The 27,356-nt window shown below is 41.0% G+C and overlaps 2 protein-coding genes across 2 annotated transcripts; one reads left to right on the top strand and one right to left on the bottom strand.

Moving 5' to 3' along the window:
• The first annotated feature begins 206 nt into the window (after window positions 1-206).
• On the top strand, window positions 207-18,954 carry ETFDH (electron transfer flavoprotein dehydrogenase). The gene is made up of 13 exons (XM_035111558.2): window positions 207-556; window positions 3,953-4,096; window positions 4,764-4,993; window positions 5,456-5,537; window positions 6,277-6,395; window positions 7,112-7,189; window positions 8,446-8,592; window positions 10,007-10,147; window positions 10,706-10,849; window positions 13,306-13,474; window positions 14,863-15,045; window positions 15,636-15,857; window positions 16,048-18,954. Exons 1-13 carry the CDS (start codon window positions 523-525, stop codon window positions 16,209-16,211), a joined length of 1,857 nt encoding a protein of 618 aa, XP_034967449.2. The 5' UTR covers window positions 207-522; the 3' UTR covers window positions 16,212-18,954.
• On the bottom strand, window positions 16,296-24,884 carry PPID (peptidylprolyl isomerase D). The gene is made up of 10 exons (XM_035111559.2): window positions 24,732-24,884; window positions 22,796-22,936; window positions 21,663-21,769; window positions 20,804-20,992; window positions 19,962-20,084; window positions 19,097-19,203; window positions 18,805-18,946; window positions 17,668-17,754; window positions 17,542-17,584; window positions 16,296-17,151 (listed from the first exon to the last, which is right to left on the bottom strand). Exons 1-10 carry the CDS (start codon window positions 24,814-24,816, stop codon window positions 17,063-17,065), a joined length of 1,113 nt encoding a protein of 370 aa, XP_034967450.1. The 5' UTR covers window positions 24,817-24,884; the 3' UTR covers window positions 16,296-17,062.
• Between the last annotated feature and the right edge of the window lie 2,472 nt (window positions 24,885-27,356).

The following is a 27,356-nucleotide window of genomic DNA, read 5'->3' on the forward strand; positions in this document are numbered from 1 at the left end:
TTTATTATGTATTTTGTGAACCGCCCTGAGACCCCCGGGTATAGGGCGATATATTAATAAATCCATCAACCAATAAATCAAAATATTTTGAACCGGAAGTCAACAAGAACTGCCATCGCGTGTCATGTCTCTTCTCTCTACGAAATCGTCATGAAATAAAGCGGCAGCCCGGAACTACTTTTCCCGGCGTGCATTTCGCCACTCCCGTCGCCCTCAAGTCCAGAATCGTGAATATGGCGCAGCCCTTTCCTGCGGGGCATCCTGGGAATTATAGTTTTTCTAAAAAGTTTGTTTGTTAATGGGATGTCACTCTGAGAGGTCGCGCCCATTTCCCAACGTGTGTCCTGCCAGCGCAAGTTAACTTCGACGCCAGCGAATTCTGCTCGTGGCTTCTGCAGCTGCTACAGAACCCGGAGGAGCATGGGGGCCGATCTGTAAGATCCCCGTGAGACTCTGCAAAGCAAGTGAGGGAGACGTACCACCCACTCCTTTGGATTACCAGGAGCCTTCTCGCTCAGCGCCATGCTGCTTCCTGTCTGCAGAGTTTCCCGTCAAGGTAAAGTGCATTTAAATCCTGCTTTCCGGACGTGCCGCGGCGAGTAAGTTTCGCCCTGAATCTCTATAATTTTTTGCACGCTTGTGTTTCGTTTGTCGATAAGCCATCTCTTTCTTTCACGAAGAGCATTGATTCAGGGTCAGTGCTCTTGTGCAAGCATGTCTAGCACATTAAGAATAAATGTGCATTCAATCCTGGTGTAAGTGGAAACTGAAAGCAGTGGCTTTTCTCTGGGTGAGCGTTGCCCCCCTCAGCTTGATTCTGGACCCACCTTGCTCCTTGGCCCCTGACGAAATGTGCTTAGGCTCGATGGCAGCTGTCAGGGGATTAAGTAGCAATGCTGCGCTGATTTGTGTCTGCCTGTGTAAGGGAAGGGGGAGTGTTCAACAGCGTAAATGTGCACGGAGCAGCTCTGTGGGTCAGAGGTGTTGTCGGGGTTTGGTTTTGAACCCCACTTGTCAAGCCTAGGAAGAGGCGAGGCCGTGACCTTAGTATGTGCAAACAGAGGTCAACAGAATGAGTTTGACAACAAAGCGACAAGAAAGAAGTCGTCTTTTCACGTGAGATTGCTGACCCACACCAAATATTTATTTCTCTCAGAGCTAACCCTGAGTATTTCTCCTCTTTCGTCTCCCCCCTGCTGGCCAGAAGTAAAATCAGGGTAAAGGTCACCTGTAGGATCTCTTACAAAACAGATCTTGTTTGGACAGAGATCAGTCCTTTTGTGGAAGGGAGACTCTTAAAAAAAGCCCCGCTCATGACTCGGCAGTGATTGTTATGAATCCTTTGCAAGAATCTTAAGAACCAGCTTTGGAAGGACAGAAATAGAGGCATGAATGTTCTTGCTGGTGTGTTTTGGTCTCCGTTTCCTCCACTTTTCTTTCATCTCTACCTGGTAGAAGCCTACCTGAAAATCATAGCCTCTGACTTGAAAGATCTTACTCCAATGAGTGGGTGCTGCTGGTTAAGGAATAAGAGGATGTGATTGTCAGCCACATAGAGCACGTGAGATGAGGGGAAACCGGCTTCCTACCACCTTCAGAAACCTACCACTATCAGTTCTTTAGGCACCAGTGATGAACGGTCATCTGGATTTTTGCATCATGTGATAATATAGCAATGGTAATAGCTTGCTGCAATTGGCAAGCATAAGAAAAGCAGGGCAGAAGTAGAATAGCTTGGTTCTCCTTTGCATACTAGTAATGTTAAGTGCAAATAATTGTTTGCTTGTGTGTTTTACCTAGAAGTCCTATATGAAGTAGAAAGCATTGTGAATAGTAGCATGGGGGGTGGGGTTGAGGAATTGTTGAAGTAGATATTATCAAGGGACTGACTGCTGTCAAACATTGCCAGATACTCCATATAGCCTGCGTTCAGACAGGTGGCTCCTAGTGTTAATAAGCAATGCTCTATTACTGTATGTATACTACAAGTGCAATTGATTTTCCACACTGCTGGGAATGTTGCACATATTCTGTGTGTTTTTCCTGCTATGTTCTGCCTACACAAGTGGATGTGACATAGCTGCAGTGGGTAGAAAATGGGGAAAGGCCAGTTCACGTAAATGCTATTTTAGTAGCAAAGTGGCTATTGTTAATAACAAGAAAGGAATGTTTAATCAATTTTTTTTAAAAAATAACTTTGTTGAATTAAGAGGTTAAGCACTGTAAACTGTAAAGCCTTCAATTTAGTTGTATTTAAAACATAGTTTGAAAAGCATTGTAGTGCAAAAATATGGAGTGATAAAATGGTGCCCCTGCAGTAGTTATTATGAATGTGCACTTACCCACCATGGTGGTGCGCATGTCAAAGTCCTGTCATTTTGAAAAGATAGCAGAGTAGCACCAATAACATCTACACTGGTGATGATTATGCTACTCATCTGTTCTCTTGGAAAAGTCAGACTCTGTTGAATGAGAAAAGATGGAAGTACAACAGGGAAAGAACAGGATGGTGGTGTTGTGTGAGGGCCTCGTAAAAAGTGAGTAAACAGAAGTTTGAAAATTCCATGCTGAACAACTAGGGTGGACTCATCTACAGTATATAGTCAAACATGTCCTTGTATAAGTACCCTAGCAGCCCAGCTCTTTTGTTATGTCATGTTGTTGATTACAGTGGCAGGAGTTGCTTGCTCAGTTCTCCGGTAGCCCAGGATACAAATGTACAACATCTCATTTAGGAACAGTCACTTCCTGCTCTGCAACTCCAGAGAGTTTCTGTCCAAATCCCCTCTTAATTACATTGCATGGCCTAGCTTTTGGTGCTGGCCTTGTACTGTAACAGTCATATCTGAATAGACACCCAAATTGCAAAGATCTAGGTTGCTAGCAAGCCAGAACAGTAGTTAGTTGGTCAAAACTTTAGCCGTTGGGTAAGTTGCCAAAATGGAAAAGACAAAATCAGAAGAGTTCATGGCGAGCTGTCTGTTGCTTATGTAGAAGTGTGTGTTGGTATACAACTTACCCATGCACTATGAAATTGTGTGTGTGTGTGTGTGTGTGTGCATGGTTTTTAACCAATGTGCCGTGGCACCCTGGGGTGCTTTGGATGGTGGTCATGGGTGTCGTGGGCAACACAACATCTGTCCCTCTTTCCTTCCTTCCCCCCTCTGACGCCTCCCAAAGGCTTGCACAGCTGTTTGTTGCAGCAGCCCTGGCTACAAGCTCCCCAGGCAAATGGTGCCTCTGGGGCTGGTCAGGGGGTGTTGGCTGCCAAGAGCTGAGGTGGCCTCAGAGTAAGCAAGCAAGCAAGCGGGCGAGGGAGCCCAGCCAGCCAGTCCACCAGCCCTTGCTGTTGGGAAGGAATGGAAGAGTCATATGGGGGAGTGTGAGGAGGCACTTCTCTTTGAGGCAGGGGGCGGGGCAGCTCAGAGACCAGGGGTGGCAGCAGTGGCTGCCTGGAAGGCTCCCAAGGATAGGGGAGAGGAGGCTGAGGGAACACTCCACAAGGGAGGGTGTTCAAAAAAGGTGAGAGGCTGCCAGCTCTGCAGGCAACGAGTGATATAATTGGGCTCCTGAGCCACGCAGAGGTGCTGCAGAAAGAATGTAGTTGGTCAAGGGGGCCGTGGACTCAAAAAGGTTGAAAACCTCTACTGTAAGGCATCATTGAGATCTGCGGCAATGCGTGGCTTGTCTTTGATGATCAACTTTTTAACACTGCACTAGACAACTAAAAGGAGACGGGGGAAACATAGGATATGGAACTGATATGGGACCCAACATTCATGTAACTGTTACATCTAAGACTGCTTCTCTAAATGGTATGGTATTTATGTAAATCATGCTAATAAATTGTTCTAATACTGTATAGTAGCAGAATATTTGTGTCCTTGTTGTCAAAGTTAAAGAGCTGTAACAAAAATTGAATGCTCAAAACTGTTTTATTTCTTTGCCACAGCACATCGTTGTCTGTATGCCTTGAGGTCAGCAGGAAAAGATTGTCACCTGCCTTTGTGCGCAGCACGATGGGCTTCTTCCACTGTGCCACGTATCACCACCCACTATACTATTCACCCCCGGGACAAAGACAACCGATGGGAAGGTAAGTGACAAACTTTTAAGTACAATTCATTTTTGTAGCATAATCAGGCTTGTAAATAGCTATTTGCCTATAGTGACGAAGAGTCAATTACTGATCAACAAACAGCAAAGATAGCCCCACCCCCCACCCCCGCTTTAAAGGACACTTAGATAGAAGATAGCACGTGGGCAGCTATATTTTTTTGTGGGAAACCCTGTAAATCTGTATCTGTATTTGTATTTATATTTAACAATTAACTTTGCAATTGTTTATTACTTTAGTGTAGTGCATTACTTTAGGGTGTGGGAGGGGTAGTACCTTTGGTGGGGGACACATGGTGCTCCTTTTGGGGTAGTTTGTCCTACTTTGGTCCTCACCATGTACTCACCTGCGGCTCCCAGAAGCTGTCAGCATGCGACTGCAGCAAACACACCCCAGGAAGAGCTTCAAGTGGCCATCTAGCTGTGCTGTGGGACAATGCCAGTAAAAGGTCATTGAATTGCATCCTAGCAAACTCACAGTTGAAAGATATCTATAAGTTCTATTCCATTTTTTTTAGTCTTGATCCAACACTTTTTCCCCCACTTGAGGCTGCAAGATCAGACTTCAAGAAGGGGAGGGACAGTTGATTTTGACAGCAAGGTCCTAGCCTCCATTTGACTTTCTGGTATATGGCTCTTTGTTAAAGGGATAAGCATGGAAAGATTTGCAGAGGAAGCAGATGTTGTTGTAGTTGGAGCAGGCCCTGCAGGACTCGCTGCAGCTATCCGACTCAAGCAGTTAGCTAGCGAACATGGCAAAGAGATCCGCGTGTGCCTTGTGGAGAAAGCTGCTCAGATTGGTGCACATACACTTTCTGGAGCTTGCCTTGAGCCACGTGCCTTAAATGAACTTTTCCCAGATTGGAAAGAACGAGGGGTAAGAGCTTAACTTCTGTACTTCAACTTTTTTCAATTGTAGCTTAATTCTGTTTAGGATGCATGCTAGTGATTTTAAAGGAAATTACTAAAATAATTATATATAATATGTTTCCTCTGAATGCTATAAAATAGAAAGTATCCAGGGAAATAATGAGCATTATAAAGATATTTGGTAAAGTATCTTTTGCCAAAGAATAAATAAAATTCTGCCAAATACCTTTATTTGTTAAATCCTTTAGCTTGCTGCCTTTAATGATCAGAATCTGCAGTAGAATGCAAGTGCCTTTCTTGCACTTCATTCTTTTCTTATTTGTGCTTAATCTGACATCTGTTACCATCCTTGAAACTCATAAGCATGTCTACTCCAATTTTATGTGATTCTATAATGGTAATGGTATTCAAATGTCTTATTGAGGGGGTTGGATACCTATTCTACCTATTTTTCTTTCCTTTCTCTTAGGCTCCACTGAATACCTCTGTAACAGAAGACAAATTTGGAATATTAACAAAGAACTCTAGAATCCCAGTTCCTATTCTTCCAGGTACAGTTATTGATGAAGACGAAGGACTTCTATGTGTAAATCTTTTGTTTTGAGCTGAGGTATAAGGTGCTTGTATGAGCTTTTTTTTTTTTTTTTGCTTAAAAGTATTAAATTTATTACCTGCCCTTCATCCTGTGGTCTCAGGGTGGGTTACAACAGTTTAAAAAGCAAAATTGAAAACAACTTGAACCAACTTAGGTAGTGCCTCTTCAGTGGGAGTGGCTAACCTGTGGCCCTTCAAATGTTGCCTGAATGGAGCTCCCATTCATCCCTGACAACTGGCTATGCTGGTTGGACCTGATGGGAGTTCAGTAACTTCTGGAGGGCCACAGGTTAGCTACCACTGCTTTATAGTGAAGAAATGTCACATCACTTTGTTTCAGTACATACACTGTAGTTTATAAGTTGTGTTGAAGACAAGCTTGTAAGTCAGACAATTTGGTGTCTGAGGCAATTTAGAATCTCCTGCACTGAATCTGAGAAAAATAGTTTTGTAAACTATGAGAGACTTTATGTTTACTAGAAACATAGACTGAAACATAGGTGCAGCAGGTAGACTAGGAACACATTTTGTGCAGTGGTAAGATTTGTGAGCACAGGGCTGAGTTAATTAAGTCATGAACTGTAACCTCACTGTGCTAGTAAGCTGATGCGTATGGTAGAATTGTAACTTTGAACTAGTCTTAGTGTTTTACTGTTTCATGAAATGAATTGCGGTGTGTTTCATCCTTTTAACTAGGCCTTCCGATGACTAATCATGGGAACTACATAGTTCGTCTAGGGCATTTTGTGAGCTGGCTGGGTGAACAAGCAGAAGCGCTTGGTGTTGAAGTCTATCCAGGGTATGCTGCAGCTGAGGTAATGGCAGAGCTGTTGCCATTCATGTTTGTGTGCCTGTATGAGATTTGTCAAACTTTCATACGATACCTAAGAGAGGTTTTCACCTATTAGAATGAATGCATTCAGTTTACACAAATAATCGCTACAATATATTGTTTGCAGAATTATGTAAGAACATAAGAGCCCTCCTGAGCAGAACAAAGGTCTATCTAATCCAGCATGCTGTCTCCTACAGAGGCCAACTTGATGCAGGAAGGTGCATCTTGCTGCATCTAATTTGCATCCTTAGGTTTTTGAAAACTTCCAGGATATTCCATGCAGATACTGTACTAGAATGGGCCTTTCCTGCAGTGGCTCCCCATTTGTGGAATGCTCTCCCCAGGGAGGCTCACCTGGTGCTTTCATTACATATTTTTAGATGCCAGGCAGGCAAAAATGTTTCTCTATAACAAGGCTGATTAACATTCTATATCCTTTTAACTGTGTTTGTGGGAGAAGGGTTATTCAATTTTTTCATTATGTATTTTGTGTTCTTTTCTGTATTTTTAATGTTGTGAACAGCCGTATGATCTTTGGATGAAGGCTGGTATACAAATTTAATAAATTATAATAAAAATATTTACTGGGTGATTGCAACTAGGTGCTGTACAAACAATAAAATTACACAACTCTGCCTGCAGCTTCATGTTAAGAATGTTGAAATAATAGATCTTTATTTGATTTCCTCCCCATAGGTTCTTTTCCATGAAGATGGTAGTGTGAAAGGGATTGCCACAAATGATGTTGGCATCCAAAAGGATGGGGCACCCAAGGTAAATGCTCATTTACTTTTTTATTAACATCATGCTTTTCACTGGGATGGCTCCTCATAAAAATGGATATTGTAAAACTGCTGTTGCATGCTTGGTGGTAAGAAGATGGCATTGGACTTGCATCTTAATGTAGGCATTTAAGTAAACACAAAGGTAGTACTGTATTCTCAAAAAATATGGCTCAAAGGTCCAGGGTTGAGACGAGCACAGGCATTATTGTATTATTGCCCCAGAGGTTGTATAATGGAAGACACTGTTTAAACAGCATTTTGAAGGACATGTGGCAATGGGACGAGGTATTCTGCATCAAGACTTGCACCGAGAGAGTCAGTAGATTTAAAACCATGCAGAGAAAGAAGCAGAGATGTTACAAATGCTTATAAGGGACTGAAAACAACGCATTTCAACTCTACATATAATGAAGAAAAATTAAAACACTTCAGTATATTCCTTAAAGTTCTGAGTAGATCAACTTAAAACAGAGCTGACTAATATAACATGCAAGGAAATGGTGTAAACAACTCATTATCAGCCTGGCATCAAGGGTCAGTTTATACTGTTTGCTCCAAGTGTGCTTCCTACAATTATAGTGGTGTTTGTAATTGTACGTCTCAGACAGTATGAAGTAAATATGCTGCAGGACACTTGAACTGTGTCCCCTATATGCAGCGTACGCACACACACACCGGTGTGCACAAGGAAAGCATAAGCTGCACACAGTTTAAATTAGCTCTAACATAAGTAGGAAAAGAACTGCTGATTTACAATCTTTCCTACCAGTTTTCCTTTCTGATGTTTAAAGCAGAACCAGAGTCTGTATTCCCTCCTCAGTAATTTCCTAGGGTCCAGGTGCCAGTGATGGGTAGAGCTTAGAGTCAAGAGAGCTAACACGCACCCTTCCCTATCCAGGCAAGCAATAGACATTGTCACAGTTAAAGGACATATTTCTGCCAGGCAAAAAGGATTTAAGCAGGGCATGGAGAAGCACCTGTGAGGGGCATGGCCCGAGGAGAACCATAGATGGAGAGGCTTGGAGGGGCAGTATTTCGGACAGAGCACTATCCCAGCCCTGCCTCAAGTTGCTGAGGTTTGAAGCTGGGATCTCTGCATTCAAAGCAGGTGCTCTGAAGATTCTCTGCCACATGGCATAATGAAAGCATGTTACACAACTGCTTGCAGCGTATCTTGCCAAACAGACTTCACTTTCAAATACGTATTATGTGTGTAATGATGGTATATATTATCTTCTGTGGCAGGCTACATTTGAAAGAGGCTTGGAGCTGCATGCCAAAATCACAGTGTTTGCAGAAGGTTGTCACGGACATCTTGCAAAGCAGTTGTACAACAAATACAATCTAAGGCAGAACTGCCAACCCCAGACTTACGGCATTGGGCTTAAGGAGGTATCGCTGTATTATTGATCGGTTACAATCCAAGGTTTGCTCTCTGAATCCCACAACACAAGTGTATTTGACATTGTCTCAGGGTACATTTTAAAGCCTTTTCAGAATAGAAATGGTATGAAAATTTGGGAAAGGTTAGCTAATCTTACTGTTAGCTAATGCTTGCTGTGTAGTACCTTGATCCGTTCTTTAGTTTGTAGGTTCTAGATCTAAAGGATTACTACTGCCACTTTCCCCACCTTGCAATAACTACTTGTGGCTTTCTTTGGCAGAAGTCACTGTATTCCAATTTTGTTCATAGCATTCTTATTCTTGCAAGCTTTTAATTTTAGGACACACAGATTTCATATGTTAAATAGTTCTGGCTTGTAAACAATGCACAAGTGAAGTGTCTCAATGTTTCTTTTTAAGGTCAACATTTAGCCTTTATGGCTAATTGTCTTTGTCCCTGAATTAAAGGGAGACCCAAGGCACAGCCAAGTTGGAAAGATTTTCCAGGTATTATAGGGCTGCAGACCCCATCTCTGTATTATGGCTGTTTTATTTCACTGTTGTGTTCGTAACGATGGCTAAAAACTCTAGTTTCCAAAATAGTGTTGGCTACATAAACTGGTCCTGTCGTTCATGGCAATAGTTCTATCCATCCCGAGCCAGTCTAGAAAAGGCATATTATTAGCAGTGCTTTAAATGGTTCTAATGCAAGTGTGCACGTGGATCAGGTTATGCAATGTTCCCTTTTAAATATAGAAGCTTAAAAAGAAAGCATACCAAAGATAGAACATGGATATGAATCCAGGTAATTGCTCCTGAGTTACCTGTTCTACACTGCTGATCACTGTCATAAACCTCTTCACTGAAAACTGTTTTTAATAGGTGTGGGCATGATTTGGGACTTAAGTAAAGAAAAACTTTTCTGCTTCAGATTCAGAAAATTCATTGTAAGCAATTCGTATGTTTTAAAAGAAGTGAGACTACCAATGGGAGTGCATTTCCCACACTCCCAAGGTTGGGTTGAGCCTTTTCGTGTGGCAGGACCTGTCCTGTGAAACTCAGTAGAGGTTTATTTCAAATGACTTTTGAAAACTGCCATATATATATATGGATTATAAACACACAAACAAACAGTTGTGTCAGGCAGGGGGGTCATAAGTGAGAAGAAATTATATTTTCCACCCATTTCCCCCACTTACAAAGATCTGCCACTGCAGCATTATTTGACAGCTCATTCACTCAAGCCAATAGGTTATAGATTGAATGTGAAGGTTTGAAAGATGAAGACTTCTATTATTATATTTGCTTTCAGCACCGAGTCCAATTGTGTAGTATGGAAAGTTACACGTAGCACTTTCACTTTGGTTTAAAGTCAAGTAACGTCTTTGCTGAACTGCATTGCCTGGATTTTCCCCATTTCTAGCTGTGGCTTATTGATGAAAAGAAATGGAAAGCAGGAAGAGTGGAACACACTGTTGGCTGGCCTTTGGACAGACATACATATGGAGGATCATTTCTTTATCATCTAGATGAGGGTGAACCGCTAGTAGCTTTGGGGTTTGTGGTAAGTATTTTGTACTTGCAGTGAAACTTAACTTTTTGAACATTTTTTGCTTCTGACATAAGTCTGTTCATGGATGGCACTGAGATATAGAATTCTAATATTAGTGTTGCTTGCAATACATCATATCTTTTTAACTTTTACTTATGATGTTCAGTATGGAAGATTGTCAGTGCTTAACTTCTACAAGGTTAGCAGGGTTCAAGAACTACTACCTTGAAAATACGTCTCCCTGATCTGTGAGGTTTGGTTTAGTCCCCAAGTATTGGCCACATGCTTTTCAAATTGGAGCTTTTCTCAGGGGAAGAATATGTATATGAGCTATTATGCCTGTATACAGAATTCTTGAATCACTTATTCACACAAAAGAGCTGCATGGCCGTACATTTCATAGGGACAGAATTATTTCTTGTAACACTGAAATTCAAAGTAAGCTAAATATATCCAGCAAGTAGCATAATAGAGGAATGAGGTGTGTGTTTGAAGCTTTGTATGCCTTATTAGAAATAGCCTACAGCTTTTTTTAAAAAAAAGTAAGTATTTTCACGTTATGTCTTATAGGTTGGTTTGGATTATCAAAATCCTTACTTGAACCCATTTAAGGAATTTCAGAGGTGGAAGCACCATCCAACTGTACAGCCTACTTTAGAAGGTGGAAAGAGAATCGCCTACGGTGCCCGAGCTCTTAATGAAGGTGGCTTCCAGGTGATGTTTTAGTAATACAAGGTTATTTCCTCAAATGTCTCAGTTGTGGGTTTGTTTGGTTGTTGTTTTTTAAAAAAGCTGCCATCTAATAGAAGCAGTCTTAATCAATCATGAATTTAGTTGCTTGACTAAATTTGTATTTGAGAAAAACACTAGTTCTGTGGGGGAAAATGCTTTGTTTCTAGGTGATGGACAGACTTGTCATAGCAGGCATCATCCTGCAAGAAGCAGGAAGGAGTGAGCCTCCTTGCATCTGAGATTTTTTAAAGCACTTTGTATTAAACTTTGCTAGCTACCCTATTGACCTGTAATATATTTTTGTTGCTTTGATATAACCAATCAATTAAATACAGCAGCATTAGTAAAGACAAAACGCTCTAGTTGGACTGTTGTTGAACAGTTATGGTTGTCCTCTTTAAATGTCAAAATAAGAGATATTACAAACTGTCCCGGGAAATGTTGCACCACGATCTCATCCATGGGTAAGATTAGCAGGCCTCATCCTGGAGCGATAACTTGCATCATAACTGTACAAATTTTCACAAATAATTTATATCTTGGTTGTGAATTCTATATTCCTGTAATTAAACATACATCTGGTGTGGCTTGGTAAGATGTTGAAATGGCAAGGTTTCTGCATTTAAGCCCAATTGAAACATGTTCACCAGAAAACGGCAGTAGAACCCTACTTGTGATCCAAAGAGCTCCATAGATTTTTTGAAGGGCTAAGCCGGAGTCCCTGTGCATTTGTAACACTAGTTATGTGGCTCTTCCGAGTCAAGGTTTACCTGCATTGTAGGTGATGCTTAAGTTTACTTTTCTCTGTACTAAAACCTGTGAGTTTTGCAATGGCTGCAGTATTCCAGAGACAAATCTTTTTAATCTGTATCCATAGCTCTAAAGCATGCTCTACTAAATCTGTCAAATACACCCGAAGAGGACAGGTGTTCTGAATTATTTATTGCAGTCGTATCTAGAAAAATACTAGTGGTTACAGTAACCAAACCTTTTTCACCTTTTGGGTATACAAGTTGGCTGTAGAAATCCAGCAGGGGTGTAAAAATGGATTAGAAGTACTCCATGAATGATACTGGCTCTTATTTATAATACCTCTCAGATACTTGGATGTCAGGAGTTCCTGTCTCTTGATGTACAGCTGCAAAAGTTCAGTACTGTACAGTAGCTTCTTTAAAAGGTTGAGGTTCATAGATGTCATTCTTGGTGCTATGGAGTTAAAATATAACACTTAGAATCCTTCTTCTTTATTGATAGCATATTCAGGAACTATATAGATAACAGAAAGAGACAAAATTTGTCTCTGTGGGTAATGTTCTTGGGTCTCTTTTTATAGGTATTCCCATTTTCTGGACCACTGCATTTGCACTTTAATGCCTTGTTTGAGCTAAAGGTTTCCCTGATTCAAAGTTAATTTATTTGAAGACGGTGTTCTTTTAACACTGCAAGAGGGAAACAGAGGCAGTGTAGTTTTGAATGTCTGGGCTGGCCTTTTAAAAAACAGCAACCTTGAAACAACGCTCCTGGCTTCCTTGTGGAGTGGATTGTAATGCTAATGGAGTTTAGAATGGCAAATGTTTTACTGCAGTAGCTCCAGTTGCATCAGACTGAAAATGAAGAGATAAAGAGTTGGTATTGCTTAACCTTTATTTGGGATATAATATGGATCTGCTTTATAGTAATTATTGTTACCAGCAAGACTAGTGATAGCTACATAAGGGAAACTTCTGGAGGGTGCAACACTGACTTCATGGTTCAAGAAAAATCTGACAACTAGCATCAACAGACAATCTAACAAATAAAACAAAATCAGCAAAGGGGATGAAGACAAAAGACACATTTTCAGGAGGCTAGTACCCTTTAATTATGCACACAGCAGAAGGCGAAAGGTTGGGACACCCTCACATTTGAAATTTTTGGCTGGTATGAATATATATTGTAATTGATATTACCACATAACTGGAACTATGTTATGAGATATACCTACTTGGAATAATGCAGATTTGTATCTCTGAGGGTGGGATTAAATTTTTAAAAAAGAAATGGAGAGATGAGTAGATACTGATGTAAAGATTGAAGTACGGTAGTGCTGGGAAATTGGAGACAAGCAGCTGAACCTTCTAGTTTAAGGTAGAAGGATATAGGCCTAGTAGGCTTTGAAGAATTTCAGGAAGAATGAGGAATAGTAAGTCAGAAAAACAGTGCATGATGAATCTACAGGCCGAATAAATTATGCCACACTAAATAGCTGGTTCTAGCCTTGAATGTAGACATAATGGCTTGGGATATGCAAAAGAGAATGCAAGTATGCTGTAAACGAGTATGCTTTAATCCACTTAATGCAATCAAACTTAAAATGTGACCGCTTGATTCCAAAAAACAATCTTTCTTACTTTGCATGAATGGTTAATAAATTAATTGATGCTAATATATCTCCACAGTCCATACCTAAACTCACTTTTCCTGGTGGACTCCTTATTGGCTGTAGTCCAGGTTTCATGAATGTTCCTAAGATTAAAGGCACACACACTGCAATGAAAAGTGGTATGCTGGCTTCGGAAGCCATTTTCAACCAACTAACGAATGAGAATCTCCAATCAAAAACACTGGGTAAGATGGCATGATATGAACATTTATCACTGATGCTTTCTGATCAATGACAATTCTAAATATCAAGGAGCTCTTTAAGCCAAGTTAATTGTGACTGGTGTATTGACCCAAAACAGCTTTGTAGAAAGCCCACAATTCACTAGCATGCACTCAGGGTTCATCAGACTTCCTTTTGCACAACACTTTTCAGACATAGGTCTGCATTTTCCAGGTTTTGTTTTTGTTCAGACACTTTCTTTGGGGAAACCTGTTTACCACTAAATTGGAAGAAACAGCAATAGGCTTAGGATTGCCGTTTGTTCTGATTCAGTGGTAAACAGCAGGTTTTCCCAGGCAAAGCGGTGGAATAATAAAAAAAAGCTGCTGACACAGACCTTGGAAGTGTGGATCTGTGCCTGGAAAGCACCACGCAAAAGAAAGTCTGGATGAGCCTTAATAGAAAGAATAGAATGCTACCCCCACCCTACTGACTCACCTGTGTCCATTTCTTTATCATCTGTGGATAATGGACTAGTACAATACAAGCCTGCCCTAAAGTCTCATCACCCTATTGCAGATATAATGGAAGGAATTTATGAGTGGAGCCTAATTATAATACCTTGCCTAGTCCAGACAACTGAGTCTCTGCTATGGCATGTCACACCCTTCAAGTACCAAATGATACTCTGGGTGAGATTAATCTGAAGTTTACATTGGAAATTACAGGCTGAAAATTTATATGATGTGTATTTGTATTGCTTTACAACTTTTTTTTATTAAAAAAAATAGTATTTCCACTAAAGTTGCTGTCTAAAATCACTTTTGTTTCCATCTTAAATGCAAGTTGTTGTTTTTTCATTTTAAGTGCAAATTCACTTTTTTTTTTTAAAGTTAGCACTTTGTACATGGGAAAATGCCTATGTTTAGCTGTTAAACGGTTAATCATGGGCCATGCAATCCTGTGCATTTAGTCAAAGGTGGATCCCACTGAATTCAATTAGGCTTACCCTTGAGTGTGCACAGAATTGCAACCTCTGTGTTATAATTATGTAGTGTATAGTTTTACTAATTTAGTACTACTTTAGTTGTTATCCTTCAACAGCCTTCAAACGTGTTAATTTTTGGTCTTATTAGTGTAAAACTCGGAAGAGTAAACAATGATGTATACATACTGTACTGTATTCAAAGTTGTCTTCCACTCTGCTTTTTCAGTATCCATTCAAATATAAAATTATTGTTGAAGTATAGCTCTCCCGAGCAATTTATATTTTCTCAAATGTAAACTACTGCTTTGTTGCAAAATATAGAAAGCCTAGCTCTTATCTGTAGCACTAGTTATCTCCTTGGAAGTGGAACTGTAAGATGCTACTGACTTTCTAAACATTTAATAAACAGCCCCTTGTTTCTAGGACTTGATGTGCCTGAATATGAAGACAATCTGAAAAAATCCTGGGTATGGAAAGAACTCTATGCAGTCAGGAATATCCGTCCTTCATGCCATGGAGCCTTGGGTGTGTATGGTGGAATGATTTACACAGGCATATTTTACTGGGTACTAAGAGGAATGGAACCTTGGACCCTAAAGCATCCAGGTAGGTTTCTAAATGAACAGCATCTGGACAGCAGCCATGAGACTTCCCCCACTTCTCTCCTTTCCTTTTTAGGCCACCATGCCCCTAAATCTGTTGGACAGTCCAGTGCTCTGTTGGTTTGGGGGATCCACTAGGAACAGACTGCAGAGGGAAGGAGAGGAAGTGTAACTATTGTGCAAGGAGGCTCAGTCTTTCCTGTTGAGATCTTTTCCACAAACAGGCCAACACCATAGAAAAGGGGTGGATACTGTACCCTTCATCATTTATATAACTCCCCCAAGTTATTTATGGCTCTCAAGATCCCCCCCAAAATTTGTCATTTTTTTTTAAGATATTGACCACTCCTGAGTGCCCTTCTGTGATACCATGCCTATAGGAATTTTTTTACCCCTCAAGATTTGTCCTTAAAAAGAGAGAAAAGACCATGCCTTTCCAGTTGTGGAACACATCACAGCAGTAGAGGAATTTCCTTCAGAGAAGCAAAGTTACTTAGAAGATGGTACTGATATGCTCTTTTACTAGAGTATGGTGAAACCAATATAATTTAAGTTTTGCTTATATTTACGTTTTTCCCTCTGCTGATATTTTAGGGACAGATGCAAGCCGACTAAAGCCAGCCAAAGACTGCACACCTATTGAATACCCCAAACCTGATGGAAAAATCAGTTTTGACTTGCTTTCATCAGTGGCTCTGAGTGGCACGAATCACGAACATGACCAGCCAGCTCATTTGACTCTGAGAGATGATAGCGTTCCTGTCAAGAATAACTTAGCTATATACGATGGACCTGAGCAACGATTCTGCCCTGCAGGTACCTAGCACAATTTGTAGTGCGTGGAATTGCAGGTGTCCCCCCCCCTACTTTTAGTTCTCCTACATACCATAACTTCACTTATCAGCTTGACCCCTTGGTTTTTGATGGGGGTGTTTTGTGGTTAAATTCTACTGTACTTTTAGAATTAGGTTACTTCTTCCACTAAATTCAATTTTCCTTTTTACAGGAGTTTATGAATATGTTCCTGTGGAAACTGGAGATGGATTGCGGTTACAGATAAATGCTCAGAACTGTGTCCATTGCAAGACATGTGATATCAAAGATCCCAGCCAAAATATTAACTGGGTTGTACCTGAAGGTGGAGGTGGACCAGCTTATAACGGAATGTAGTCTTGATCAAAACTAAAAGAACTAAAAGAACACCCTAGCTGCAAAACCATACAACTTTGGGTTTGCCACATTTTTCTCAAGAGCTGCTATCAATGGTCCTCTGTGAGGTTAGCATTCTGTTGAAGGCTGAACTTGGTAGTACTTGAAGCAGTAAATGCAACTGTCAGCATGTTCAGATACAATAGAAAAGTACACTCAAATAAGCCTTGGTCTACCAAAGTGGAACAAGAACAGTTTGAGTACAATCTGGTCTGATTTGCCCAACCTATCTAGACCTGAACACTAATGTGACCCAGAGTAAAATATATGAAAGCTGAAGGCTAAATTTCAGTGGATTTTGATTGTAAAGATTAGTCAGACATCAATCATATGTAACACAAGGTACAGAGCACTGCTGGCTAGGGGTAGTTGGATATAACTTGATTTTGTTCAAGTAATAAAGAATGCTTTCCCTATATGGTAACAAATTCAGTTTATTTCTTCAACACCATTCAAATCTTCAGTAATGAGAGTTACAGGTGAGGGATAAAAGGGATGGAAATAGCTTGTTTAATTTAAGCCGCTGGTATGTAACCAAACTTTGTTCAAATTCTTTGCACCCGATCATTCTGAAGTTTTTCAAAGTAGCTTTTCATACACTTTTTAGGTTAAAATACTACTATGTTCAGTGCCTTACCATTTAACTTAATAATGAAAGATGTTTGAAATTATATGGAACCCTAAGAAAAGCCAAGATGTAAACATGTGAAACAGCATCAGTATTAGTGACAGTCAATAACACACTGTCACTGCTACTCATACTAATCCTGCCTTTATCAGTGCACAAGTTAAGGAGGAGAAACTATCTTGACTTAAGCAAACATCTTTGCATAAGCTGCCTTCTCTTTTTCTTTCTCATTCTTTATCTTCTGCTTAACTTTCTGTACCTCCATTTGGATAGCTGTGGAAGTAAACAAACAAAAAGTGGTTAAAATTGCTGTTTTATGCTTTTGCAGAAAACTTTCACACCTTTTTTTCCAAAAGTAACCTATTTAGAATACAAATTCCCATTCCAAAAATCCATTTTACCCGAGAGAGGGTTGATTTAAGAATAAGCTAGCCAAAATGCAGCAGGAGAGAAAATAGTGTGAATATAGCTTGTGTAACTTAAAAGTCATGCATGTTCATTTCAGAGTACGTAACGCCCTCTTCCCTTGCTTTTCTCCCCACCCTCACTGGGATACATATACTGGCTCAAGTAGCAAGAAAATGTTTTCAATCTGTGGTGAAACTAGTCCAGCTTATTCAAAAGGTTACCTAGTCAATGGTACTAAGCAGAATGGCACTTTACCTTTGTCTTGAGGTGCTATACCTTGAGCCTTCTGAAGCTCAGCCTTTAAAGAAAAAGAAAAGTAAGCAATATGTTTATGTATATCTTACTTTAATACTATAAGTCAAACCAAGTACTTGTAATTACCAGTGCCTGATCATAATCTTTTGTTGCTTCCCAAGCTTGAGCCCTTCTGTAAAGCGCTTTGGTGTTTATAGGATCTATGGCCAGAGCCTGCAAAATAATAAGAACAATATTTCTGATATTTCTTAAGATTCAGTAAGCAAAACCATCTACTGCAATAATTTAAGCAGCAGCATCTCGTGAGAGGTTTTTTAGCAAGGAAACAAATGATGCAACCCCTAGGTTTATTTCAAGCAAAAGCTAGTTCACCTTATCAGCCTAATTCAAGTTGCTAACCTGATAAGTAGCAAAACCTTCCTGTGTGTTCAAGTAATAGAAAACATAAATGGCTGTTTGTTTTCCTCTACACAGTCTTTTGTGGACATTCTGGTATCTATCAATTTAAGTAGCCGCTGAACCATGCTGAACAATCAGTATGAAATAAGACTGGAAAAGATCTGGACAGTTTACTGACACCTTGTGGCTACTCGGATAACCAATTTACATCACCTAGAGATCAATGGCTATTAAGTACCAAAATATTTTAATCACAAAATTACCAAGAATTCAATCAAGCTGCACTAAAGCAATTTCTTATTACAGTATAGCCTCATATTGAATCTCAGCTTGTGGGGACATACAGAAAGGGGCTCCTATTGATTACTTGGGACTTATGTAGGTACATATAACACAATGTACGTCTGCATAGATTTTGCATGCTTCCCCTATTCATTACATTTATATCTCTTAAGACATGTGTTGGCCCATAGGTGTGTTACTGATCAGTGGCCCAAGCAATACATCCCAACATGCTGATGCTAAACATGAACGGATCAAGACACATGGCAAGAGCATTTAAATATGACAGAGTTGTGGAACACCAAGTTGGGCTTCAAAAATGCCTCAACAGAATTTTATTGTGTATGACAAAAAGGGAGATAAGGGGGAAATGCTGTTTGAGGGCCAAACAAGAAATGGCAGGTAATTACTGTAGTTTTAAAATTTTCATCAATGCTGACCTAATGCAATGAATTCAGAAACTGGGCAGATAAGAGTAAGAATGCTTTCCTATGTATATTGTTTTAAATAAAATTGTGTCATAAATTGTTTGTTGGATTCTACTTTTATCAATTTTTCTGAGCCAAAATATAAGCAACATACCTTAGTACAGTTTTCAACTGCATCTTGCCACTCTAACAGTTTCAATTTGCAAGCAGCGATGTTTAGGAAGCAGCTCAATGCTACAGCATTCAACTTTGCCAAATCTTCCTTGTCTACTATAGCTTTAGAAGCTTCAATATACCTGTACAATGACAGAATTTGCATTATTGTATTACCACGTCTAACTTGCAACACTAGCTGAAGCAGATAAACTGGGGGGGGAGCTATTTATGCTTCTGATCAGTCCCAGAATATCTGGACCATGTTAGTTTTGAACCCCAAATGTCATTACCTTAAGGACTTGCTGTATTTCTTGACTGCCATTGCCCAGTTTTGGGATTTGAAGAAAGTGTTACCTATATTTTTTACATCTTCAGCTATAGACACAACCTGGTGAATCTACCAAAAACACACACAGAGAGAGATGGTATCATTCTGTAATTTGCAAAACATTTTCCTGTTTTCTTAGAAGGTCTGCAAGTTTAGAATCTGGGTAAAACTTCAGTGCGGCTGGATTTACAACTGACTATGTAATGACACATCGCTTTGTCATACGTTGTAAGAACACTTTACTATATTGTATCTTTATTCAGTTGGCATATTAAAAGATTATACAGACTCTGCATAGTGAAGAGCTTGGATTAAACCCATTTGGCACTTAAATTCTGAATGAGTTGAGATGAAGTGTGGCTTTTGTTCTGTAGTATTCTTTCCTGATACAGGAGCCCATTAGTATTTTGTTGTATGACCAATACACCCTTTGCTATGCGTGCTGTCTGCAGGTAGTACACTGATATTTTTTACTCCCTTGCCTATGAGTCAGCTGAACATCAGGTCTTGTGAAGTCCTGCCCACAGCGCTCTGCAAGACCCAATGGTCAACTGGAGCTTGCAAAGCATCTTGCACATGGTTTTGCAGTCATTGCTGATTGGTGGTGCCTCAGCCAGATCTTCAGCAGTCTCACTTCTTTTATTACATTTAAATCTCACCTTTCCCCCAAGGAGTTCAGAGTTCTCCCTTTCCCCATTTGACCCTCACAACAACCCTGTGCTGTCTTAATAAATGCTACTCTGTTTTTGGTAAGAGGTTCATTTTCTGTTTCCTTACAACTCCCACTGCATCACTAACATCTTTTCTCAATGAGAAGAGATACTTACATCTTTTAAATCCACATCAGAATCTTCAGGAAAATCTGTGTGAGTATCTCCAGAACCATCCATAGGAGCAAGTCCCCAGTTATCCCCTTCCTTCAGTTCACCACACTCTGCAATAATGCATAACTGTAAAAATAATAAGAGTGCATGAAGGGCAACTTTGCCTGCTAAAGACAGCTTACTCTGAATTTTCAGAAAACATGCAAGATGTGCTATTGATTTCAAGCCATTCAATGGAGCAGTTTTCCATTTGCTATCATACAATTTGCTTGAATGTCAGTTAAATAATGGGAATTACTAGATACGTGTAACTATTACAAACACAAAAGAAGGCAGATTACCAAAGACGTTTTTTATTTGATCCAAACTTTAAATTTGATAGATATTTGGAGAGTAAAACATTTGTTTGATAAACATTTCACTTTTTATTCTCACGTTCATGATAGCAGTTCAAGGATTGACACACTATGGATTTCCAAAGAGCTGGAATCCAAAGTAAAAAAAATAGAAATCAATCCCAGGACACTGTCAGATCACAATTCTATGATAATGGAAATTCAAAAGGAAAGTCAAACTACATTTAGATGGAGGTTGAATGAAGATTTACTAGAAGATTTACTAGAAAAAGGGGGGGGGGGACAAGAGAGATTTTGCCTCAAGTCCCAGCCAAATTCAGCCAACAACCCCCCCACCCAAGTTTGTATGCACACCTTTGGTTTACCATTCAGTAGCTATCTGAAATCAGCAGGGCTTTTATAGTTCAGCTGTTTTGCACACTTCCAAAATAAAACTTGACTCATTTATAATACTGAAAAAGGATTTCTTCTAAAGCTGTCAAAGCTTACCTTAGCAGGTTCTTCCTCCTTTACTTCAACATTTTCTAGTAGCTTTACAACACCCATGCCTTTGATCACCTGGCCAAAGACGACATGTTTCCCATCAAGATGAGGAGTTGGGACAGTTGTGATAAAGAACTGGGAGCCATTAGTATTGCATCCTGAATTTGCCATGCTGAGCAAACCCGGCTGATCGTGCTATATAAAAAGATACGGGTGTAATTCTGATTAGAATAATTCATGAATGAAGAATCAGAGACTTCCTGCTAACAAGACAAAAGGCTACAAGGAAAATGACTTGCGGTATCTTAATTAACATAGTGAATGTTTTCACATGATCTTAGCCAAAAGGCAAAGAAGCTGTTCCTGAAGCAGATACAATGCCAAGCAAGGCTTGTGCCTGTCCAAAGGAAATTATTAAACCAAGGGTAATAAATAACCCAGACACTCAATGAACTTAATAATAAAATTAAATAATATATTCTAAGATAATGTGCAGAATTTAATTTGAAGTATCTTATTCACATTTAACAGCTTTTATATTGGATCTCAAGAATTCATACTACGGTAAGTAGGGGTCTGAAACATTTCCCTCAAATGAGATACTTGTTAAATGTCAGTTATATTTAAATATACTTCAGCTAGAGTTGACCTTATACAGATGTACTTACCGGTAAAATGAATTGTGAAAAAGACTATGAATTGAAAGTGGAGACACTATATGTACTTTTATTTGTTTATTTGCTTGTTTGTTACACAAAAAAAAGCTTTAATAAAACTTTTTTTAAAGGCAAAGTCACATTTCGTTATGGTAAAAGTGAAAAATATTCATAATTCTATCAAGTGACAATTTTAATTAAGCCATTACCTTGTAATGGAAGTTTTCATCATCAAATTTTTCACCATAAATGCTTTCTCCACCTGTTCCATTTTGATGTGAGAAGTCTCCACCCTGGATCATAAATTTCTTGATAACTACCATTTGAACACAGAAAGATGAAAGCTAGCATTAGGTTGGACAACATTCCAAAGTAACACCAAATCCTATTTCATGTAATGCAGAAATTATAAATCCTAACCTAACTTAGCCATGTTTATTAATGGGTTTACTCCAAGTAGGACTAGCACTGAATACCACCCCCAGTAAAAATCAGGTAAAAAAGTTTAATAAATAGCTACAGTACTACAAAAAACACAACTCTGATCCACAGCTGGCCAACTAAAGACACCATAAGCTTAAGTTAACATACCGCATTTACTTGAATCTAATGCTCACCATTTTTGGCCAAATTACATTGTGAAAATTAAGGGGCACATTAGATTCAATAACACATTTACATTTGCCAGCAAATACTTCTTTTAGTTTCAAAATTCTGAAAACTGAGGTGCACATTAGACTTGATAGTGCATTAGACTTGAGTAAATATGGTATATTTCTTGAGTACAGGGAGTTCTGCATATTAGTATACAGTAACCACCAAGAAGACCCCATCTCACATCCCCACACAACAAGCAACACTTGTGTAAGATGTTAAACAGGATGTTATCAAAGCAAGCAAGATGACGGCAAGGCTATCTTGGTCCAGGAATGGCTGTAGTTGGATAACCAATGGAAATGGAAAAAGACACTTCTTGCCACTTAGGCACCCAATGACAGAGCGGGATCAAAGAGCACCCGCAGACAACAAACCTGTTTCTTTACAGGGAGCGCAACTACATCCACAACAGAGCAAAGAACTGGGCCCACCCACCAACAGTGCCTATTTATTTTCAGGATTCAGCTTCAGTTTGCTGGTTTAGTGATGATACACTTTTATGTTGTATTTTTTTGTCTGTTTTGTGGTTATTTATTGTTTCATTTATAAATTATACTTCACCATGGAGATTTTGGTTTAAACAGAAGAGTAGGACACCAAAATAAAGGAAAGGAATTAAAACAATTCCTTTCTTTATAATCTTTCTTTCAGCTAACCCAAGGAAACAAAAACAAAACAAACTTACTTCTATGGAAGGGACATCCTTTGTAATGAAGAGGCTTTCCAGTGGCGGGTCCAATACCCTTTTCTCCAGTACACAATGCACGAAAGTTTTCAGCAGTTTTAGGTACAACATCTGCAAACAATTCTAATACGATTCGGCCAGCTGGAATGAAGAGAGGTCCAAAGTTTTATTTTATCATACCAGCATCCTGAATTCCTCCATGTACATTCGTGTAGCGTACCATTAATTCACCTACTGTATTTTCACAATACCCAAATATCTTCACGGCTATAAAGCAACTTGAACACAGGCTTTCCACAAGTCAATAAAACACTCTAGTTACTATGCCAAGATTGAGCAATTGCAGTGACAACCTAGGTAAAGCTCAAATCTTATCTGGCACCCATGCACTTGACTCAATGGCACTACTTTTTAATAACATGGGAGAGGCCCATTGTTCACCTTGGGTGCCGCTTGTTGGTGGTGTTACGAGTCTGTATGCATACGGTTAGAAAAATCCTAATCAACACAAATTTGACTGCCTTATGCCATGTGTTTTGCCTTGACAAGTGCATTGAAGATTATACAGGTTTTTTAAAAAAACAAAAACAAAAAACAGCTTTTTCCATTCCAAAGTACTTCTGATAAGAATGGGAACCCTGATTCTTGATTGCTGCCATTAATTTGAGGGCATGCTTTGTTTCTGAAACCAGATATAGCTGTTACATGCCATGTTATGAATTGATTCAATTCTGCATCTGCCCAAGCACTGCACTTTAGGGAGCTCCAACCTCAATGTGATAGGGAAACTCTTACTTTGCACGGAAAGAGGTAAACAAAAATCACACACCAAAGCAAAGTTGGCATTCAGATGGTTCACATCTGGTATAGCTCAAGTTGACAGAGCGTGAGACTCTTAATCTCAGGGTTGTGGGTTTGACTGCCGCATTGGGCAAAAGATTCCTGCAGTGCAGGGGGTTGGAGTAGATGACCCTCATGGCCCCTTCCAACTCTATAATTCTATGGTTCTCTATTAAAGTATCCTGACCTCAGGCTTTCTTCCACTCAGAAGAGCTGTTATGTGACCATTTCCTCAAAAATCAGAATCTATGCAGGCATGTTATTGGGCGAAATGAAGCGATATATAACACTAGAAAGTTATTTATTTATTTATTTTACAATATTTCTGTAGTTCAAGCCAGGAAAAAGAAAATAGTTCTGGAATTTTCTAGCCGGCCTTAGCACTCCTTAAATTTGGAGAGTCGAGGTTTACACAAATACATGCGATAAAGCCGTAAAAGCTTTTTCCTCGAACATACCACTCTAGGTTGATGATGAGGGAATCGCTTGTTCTGAGGGGATTTTTTTTTACTTATTTTTTTATTTAACATATAAAGCAGGACGTTTTATTCTCTAGTCCTGTTTGTGCAGTGATGGACTTCATTGGATTTATTCTAATTTGGGTTGGTTTGTTTGTTTGTTTTTTATTGATGGGGAAAGCGGGGGGTGGAGGGTTAAGTGGTCCCTTCTCCGCCAACCCGCTTCCCTAATATTTTACTATATATACGTCGCGCGCTACGGGCGCGCTGCTCTCCGCGCGGCAGCGGCGGCGGCCTGAGGGAGAATTCCCACTCGGGCGAGGGGAAAACGATACAAAAGAACCGGGGGCAGCTAAGGCAGAGCTTGCAGAACATTGGACAGCGGCGGCGGGGGAGGTGGCGGCGGCGGCAGCAGCAGCAGCAGACGGTCCTCCGGCCACCTGCTTGCCAGCCACCTAAGGGGCCTCGGCTAGGCCGGCCGCTCCCTGCCTCCCTCCCGCCCCTCAGGCCCCTCGAGGCGGCCTCGCGCCCTTCCCGCCGCCCGGGAACCTTCCGCGCGCGCTTTCCGCCGCCTCCTCCTCTCCTCCCCGCCCCCCCCCCCACGACCTCTCTGCCATTTCGCCTCTCCCCGCCCGCACCTCGTTCTCCCCCAACGTCCACATCGAAAAACACCCGTGGGTTGCTCGGGCTGGAGGGCTTGCAGAGAGGAGACTCGTGAGACATGCCGGCTGCTGCTGCTGCTACTGCTGCTACTCCTGTCGCCGCCGCCTCTGCGTCTCGGCCTTCCGCTGCGGCCTGCGATGGAGGCTCCGCCTTCCTGCTTCAAAAGAGGCGGGCGAAGCGCGCCGGCCGCCCCTCCTTCCCTGTAGCTCTCAGGCGAGCTTCTAGAAGAGCGCATGGCGGCAGAGGAGGCTGCTGCTGTTGGGGACACCGTAGCCCGAGCGTGTTTGGGGCACGGTCGTTTGGTTTTGGTTTTCCCTTCCCGTCTTCAGTGGAATTTGCTTACTGACTCTCCCGAGGAAATTAAGGGGGGCAGCAGGCCGCGTCGTTGCGAAAGGGCAACGTTGCGACGAGCTTCGTTTCCAGAGCTGCGTCCTCCTGCCCCTCGCGAACACATTCGGTGTATATACACTCGCCAAGAGGACAATATTTCTGCGTTTTAATTTAACACCAGTGCCTACGCCGCTTGAGCACAGTTCTCAGTCATCTTTAAGTTTTTGAGGCAGGAGGGCATAGCTGCCAAGTTTTCCCTTTTCTCGCGAGGAAGCCTATTCAGCATAAGGGAAAATCCCTTAAAAAAAGGGATAACTTGGCAGCTATGGGAGGGGCCGGATTTTGTAGTGGCATGCGACTTTAGTTGCACAGGACAGGAATGTCATTGCCATCATCATTGGTATCTGAAGAAGTGTGTATGCACGAAAGCTCATACCAATGAAAAACTTAGTTGGTCTCTAAGGTGCAACTGGAAGGAATTTTTTTATTTTGTTTTGACTACGCCAGACCAACACGGCTACCTACCTGTAACTATTATTATTACTATTATTATTATTATTATTATTAAAGTTCACTGTGAGCTTTTGCAGAGTGCCTTATAGTGGCAGACCACATATTTAGGTATTCAACTGCGTGATGGCTTCGCGTCGGCAAGTTTTAAAGGCTGAAAAGAAGGATGGTACAGTTGTGTGAAAATGAGTAACTGTAAATCAAAATAGCTTAAAACCAGAAGATTAAAACCAACTACTGTATTCAACATGCCAGAGTTCCTGGGGAAATATAAAAGTTTTTGGTTCAGTTTCAGACAAGCTCGCTGTGAAGGACATTCCATGTGCAGGAATCTATGACTGAAAAAAGTCCCCTCTAGTGGTTACAACCCTCCTCACAACAGATAGAAAGATCTTAATGTTTGTGCAGCCCCATATAGAAGAAGGCTGATTTTAAGGTCCCAAGCTATTTAGGACTTGCAAGCACCAACACTGGGAGGCCCAGGAGAGGCCCTGTCATTTGTCAGGGTGACTATTTCACTGTTGTCTGAAACCAGTCTGAAGCCAGACTGAAATAGATCCAGATTCTCAGTCTGATTCAAGGGTCTAGTGTTGGACAGCAATTACCTGCTCCAGCTCCTTGCCCAAGAAATGGATATTTGCAACTTGCAAATGGTTGTTACAAATCCAAATAGGATTTTTAAAGGGACAGCACTTTCAAGACATCTAGAAACCTGAACTACATTTATTAGGGAGTGAAGTTTCATTGAATTAAGTGACCATTGAACTTACTAAACATGCATAGGCTTGGGTTGCCAGCTTGAGCACATATAGGCACAACTATATACATTTTCCTATAAACAAACTGCACAAAAAACAGTGGCTTTTAAACAGGATAAGGCTGCATGTGAAAATGTTTAGAGCAAAACAAACTTCAGAAGATGCAGAAATGTATTTGAAGAAATACATGGGCCTTTATAGTGGTGATTGCCTAGAAAAAAACACAGCTGGTCTCACCTGTGATATAATCTGCTACTGTATGTATTTTGGTAAGCTGATTGTTTGCTATGGTAGGGTGGGTTTTTTTAATACCTCCTAAAATAGCATAATTATATTTTGCATGATGGTTCTTGAGATCAAGGAGCAGTTTTTTGTCTATACCATGGGTGTCAAACACAAGGCCCGGGGGCCAAATCCGGCCCGCCAGACCTTGTCATGTGGCCCGCCGAGCGCCCCAGCCAGCGGGACCTGTGCCGGCAAAGCACCGACAAACAGCTGGGGCGGGGGGGGGGGTAGAAAGGCGGCCAGAGCAGCGCTGCGTGGAGTGCGCCGAGCCACAGCAGGAGAAGGAGGGGGCAGCTTGCCAGGTCAGCGCCCGGCAGCGCTGCACGGAGAGTCCCGAGCCTCTGCGACGCAGCAGTGCTCTGTAGCACTTTGAATCCTCCTCCTCCTGCCACGGCTCGGCGCCTGGAAACGGCTGCTGCTGCTGCTGAAGCATAGACAAAGCACCCAGCAATGCCGCGTGGAGGAGGAGGAGGATTCAAAGTGCTACAGAGCACTGCTGCGTCCCAGAGGCTCGGGACTCTCCGCACTGCGCTGCCCGGCACCGACCCGGCAAGCCGCCGCCGCCTCCTCCTCTTGCCTCACCTCCTCCTCCTCCTGCCGCGGCTCAGCCTCATGAACGTGAGCTCAGCAGCGGCTCAGCCTCACGAACGTGCAACTCTGAGGCTTTACGCACTTCTCCTAAAACGGACACCCGCTGCCTCACGCTGCACGGGAAAT

This window comes from Zootoca vivipara, chromosome 9 (genome assembly GCF_963506605.1).
Source record: "Zootoca vivipara chromosome 9, rZooViv1.1, whole genome shotgun sequence".
NCBI classification, from domain to species: domain Eukaryota; kingdom Metazoa; phylum Chordata; class Lepidosauria; order Squamata; family Lacertidae; genus Zootoca; species Zootoca vivipara.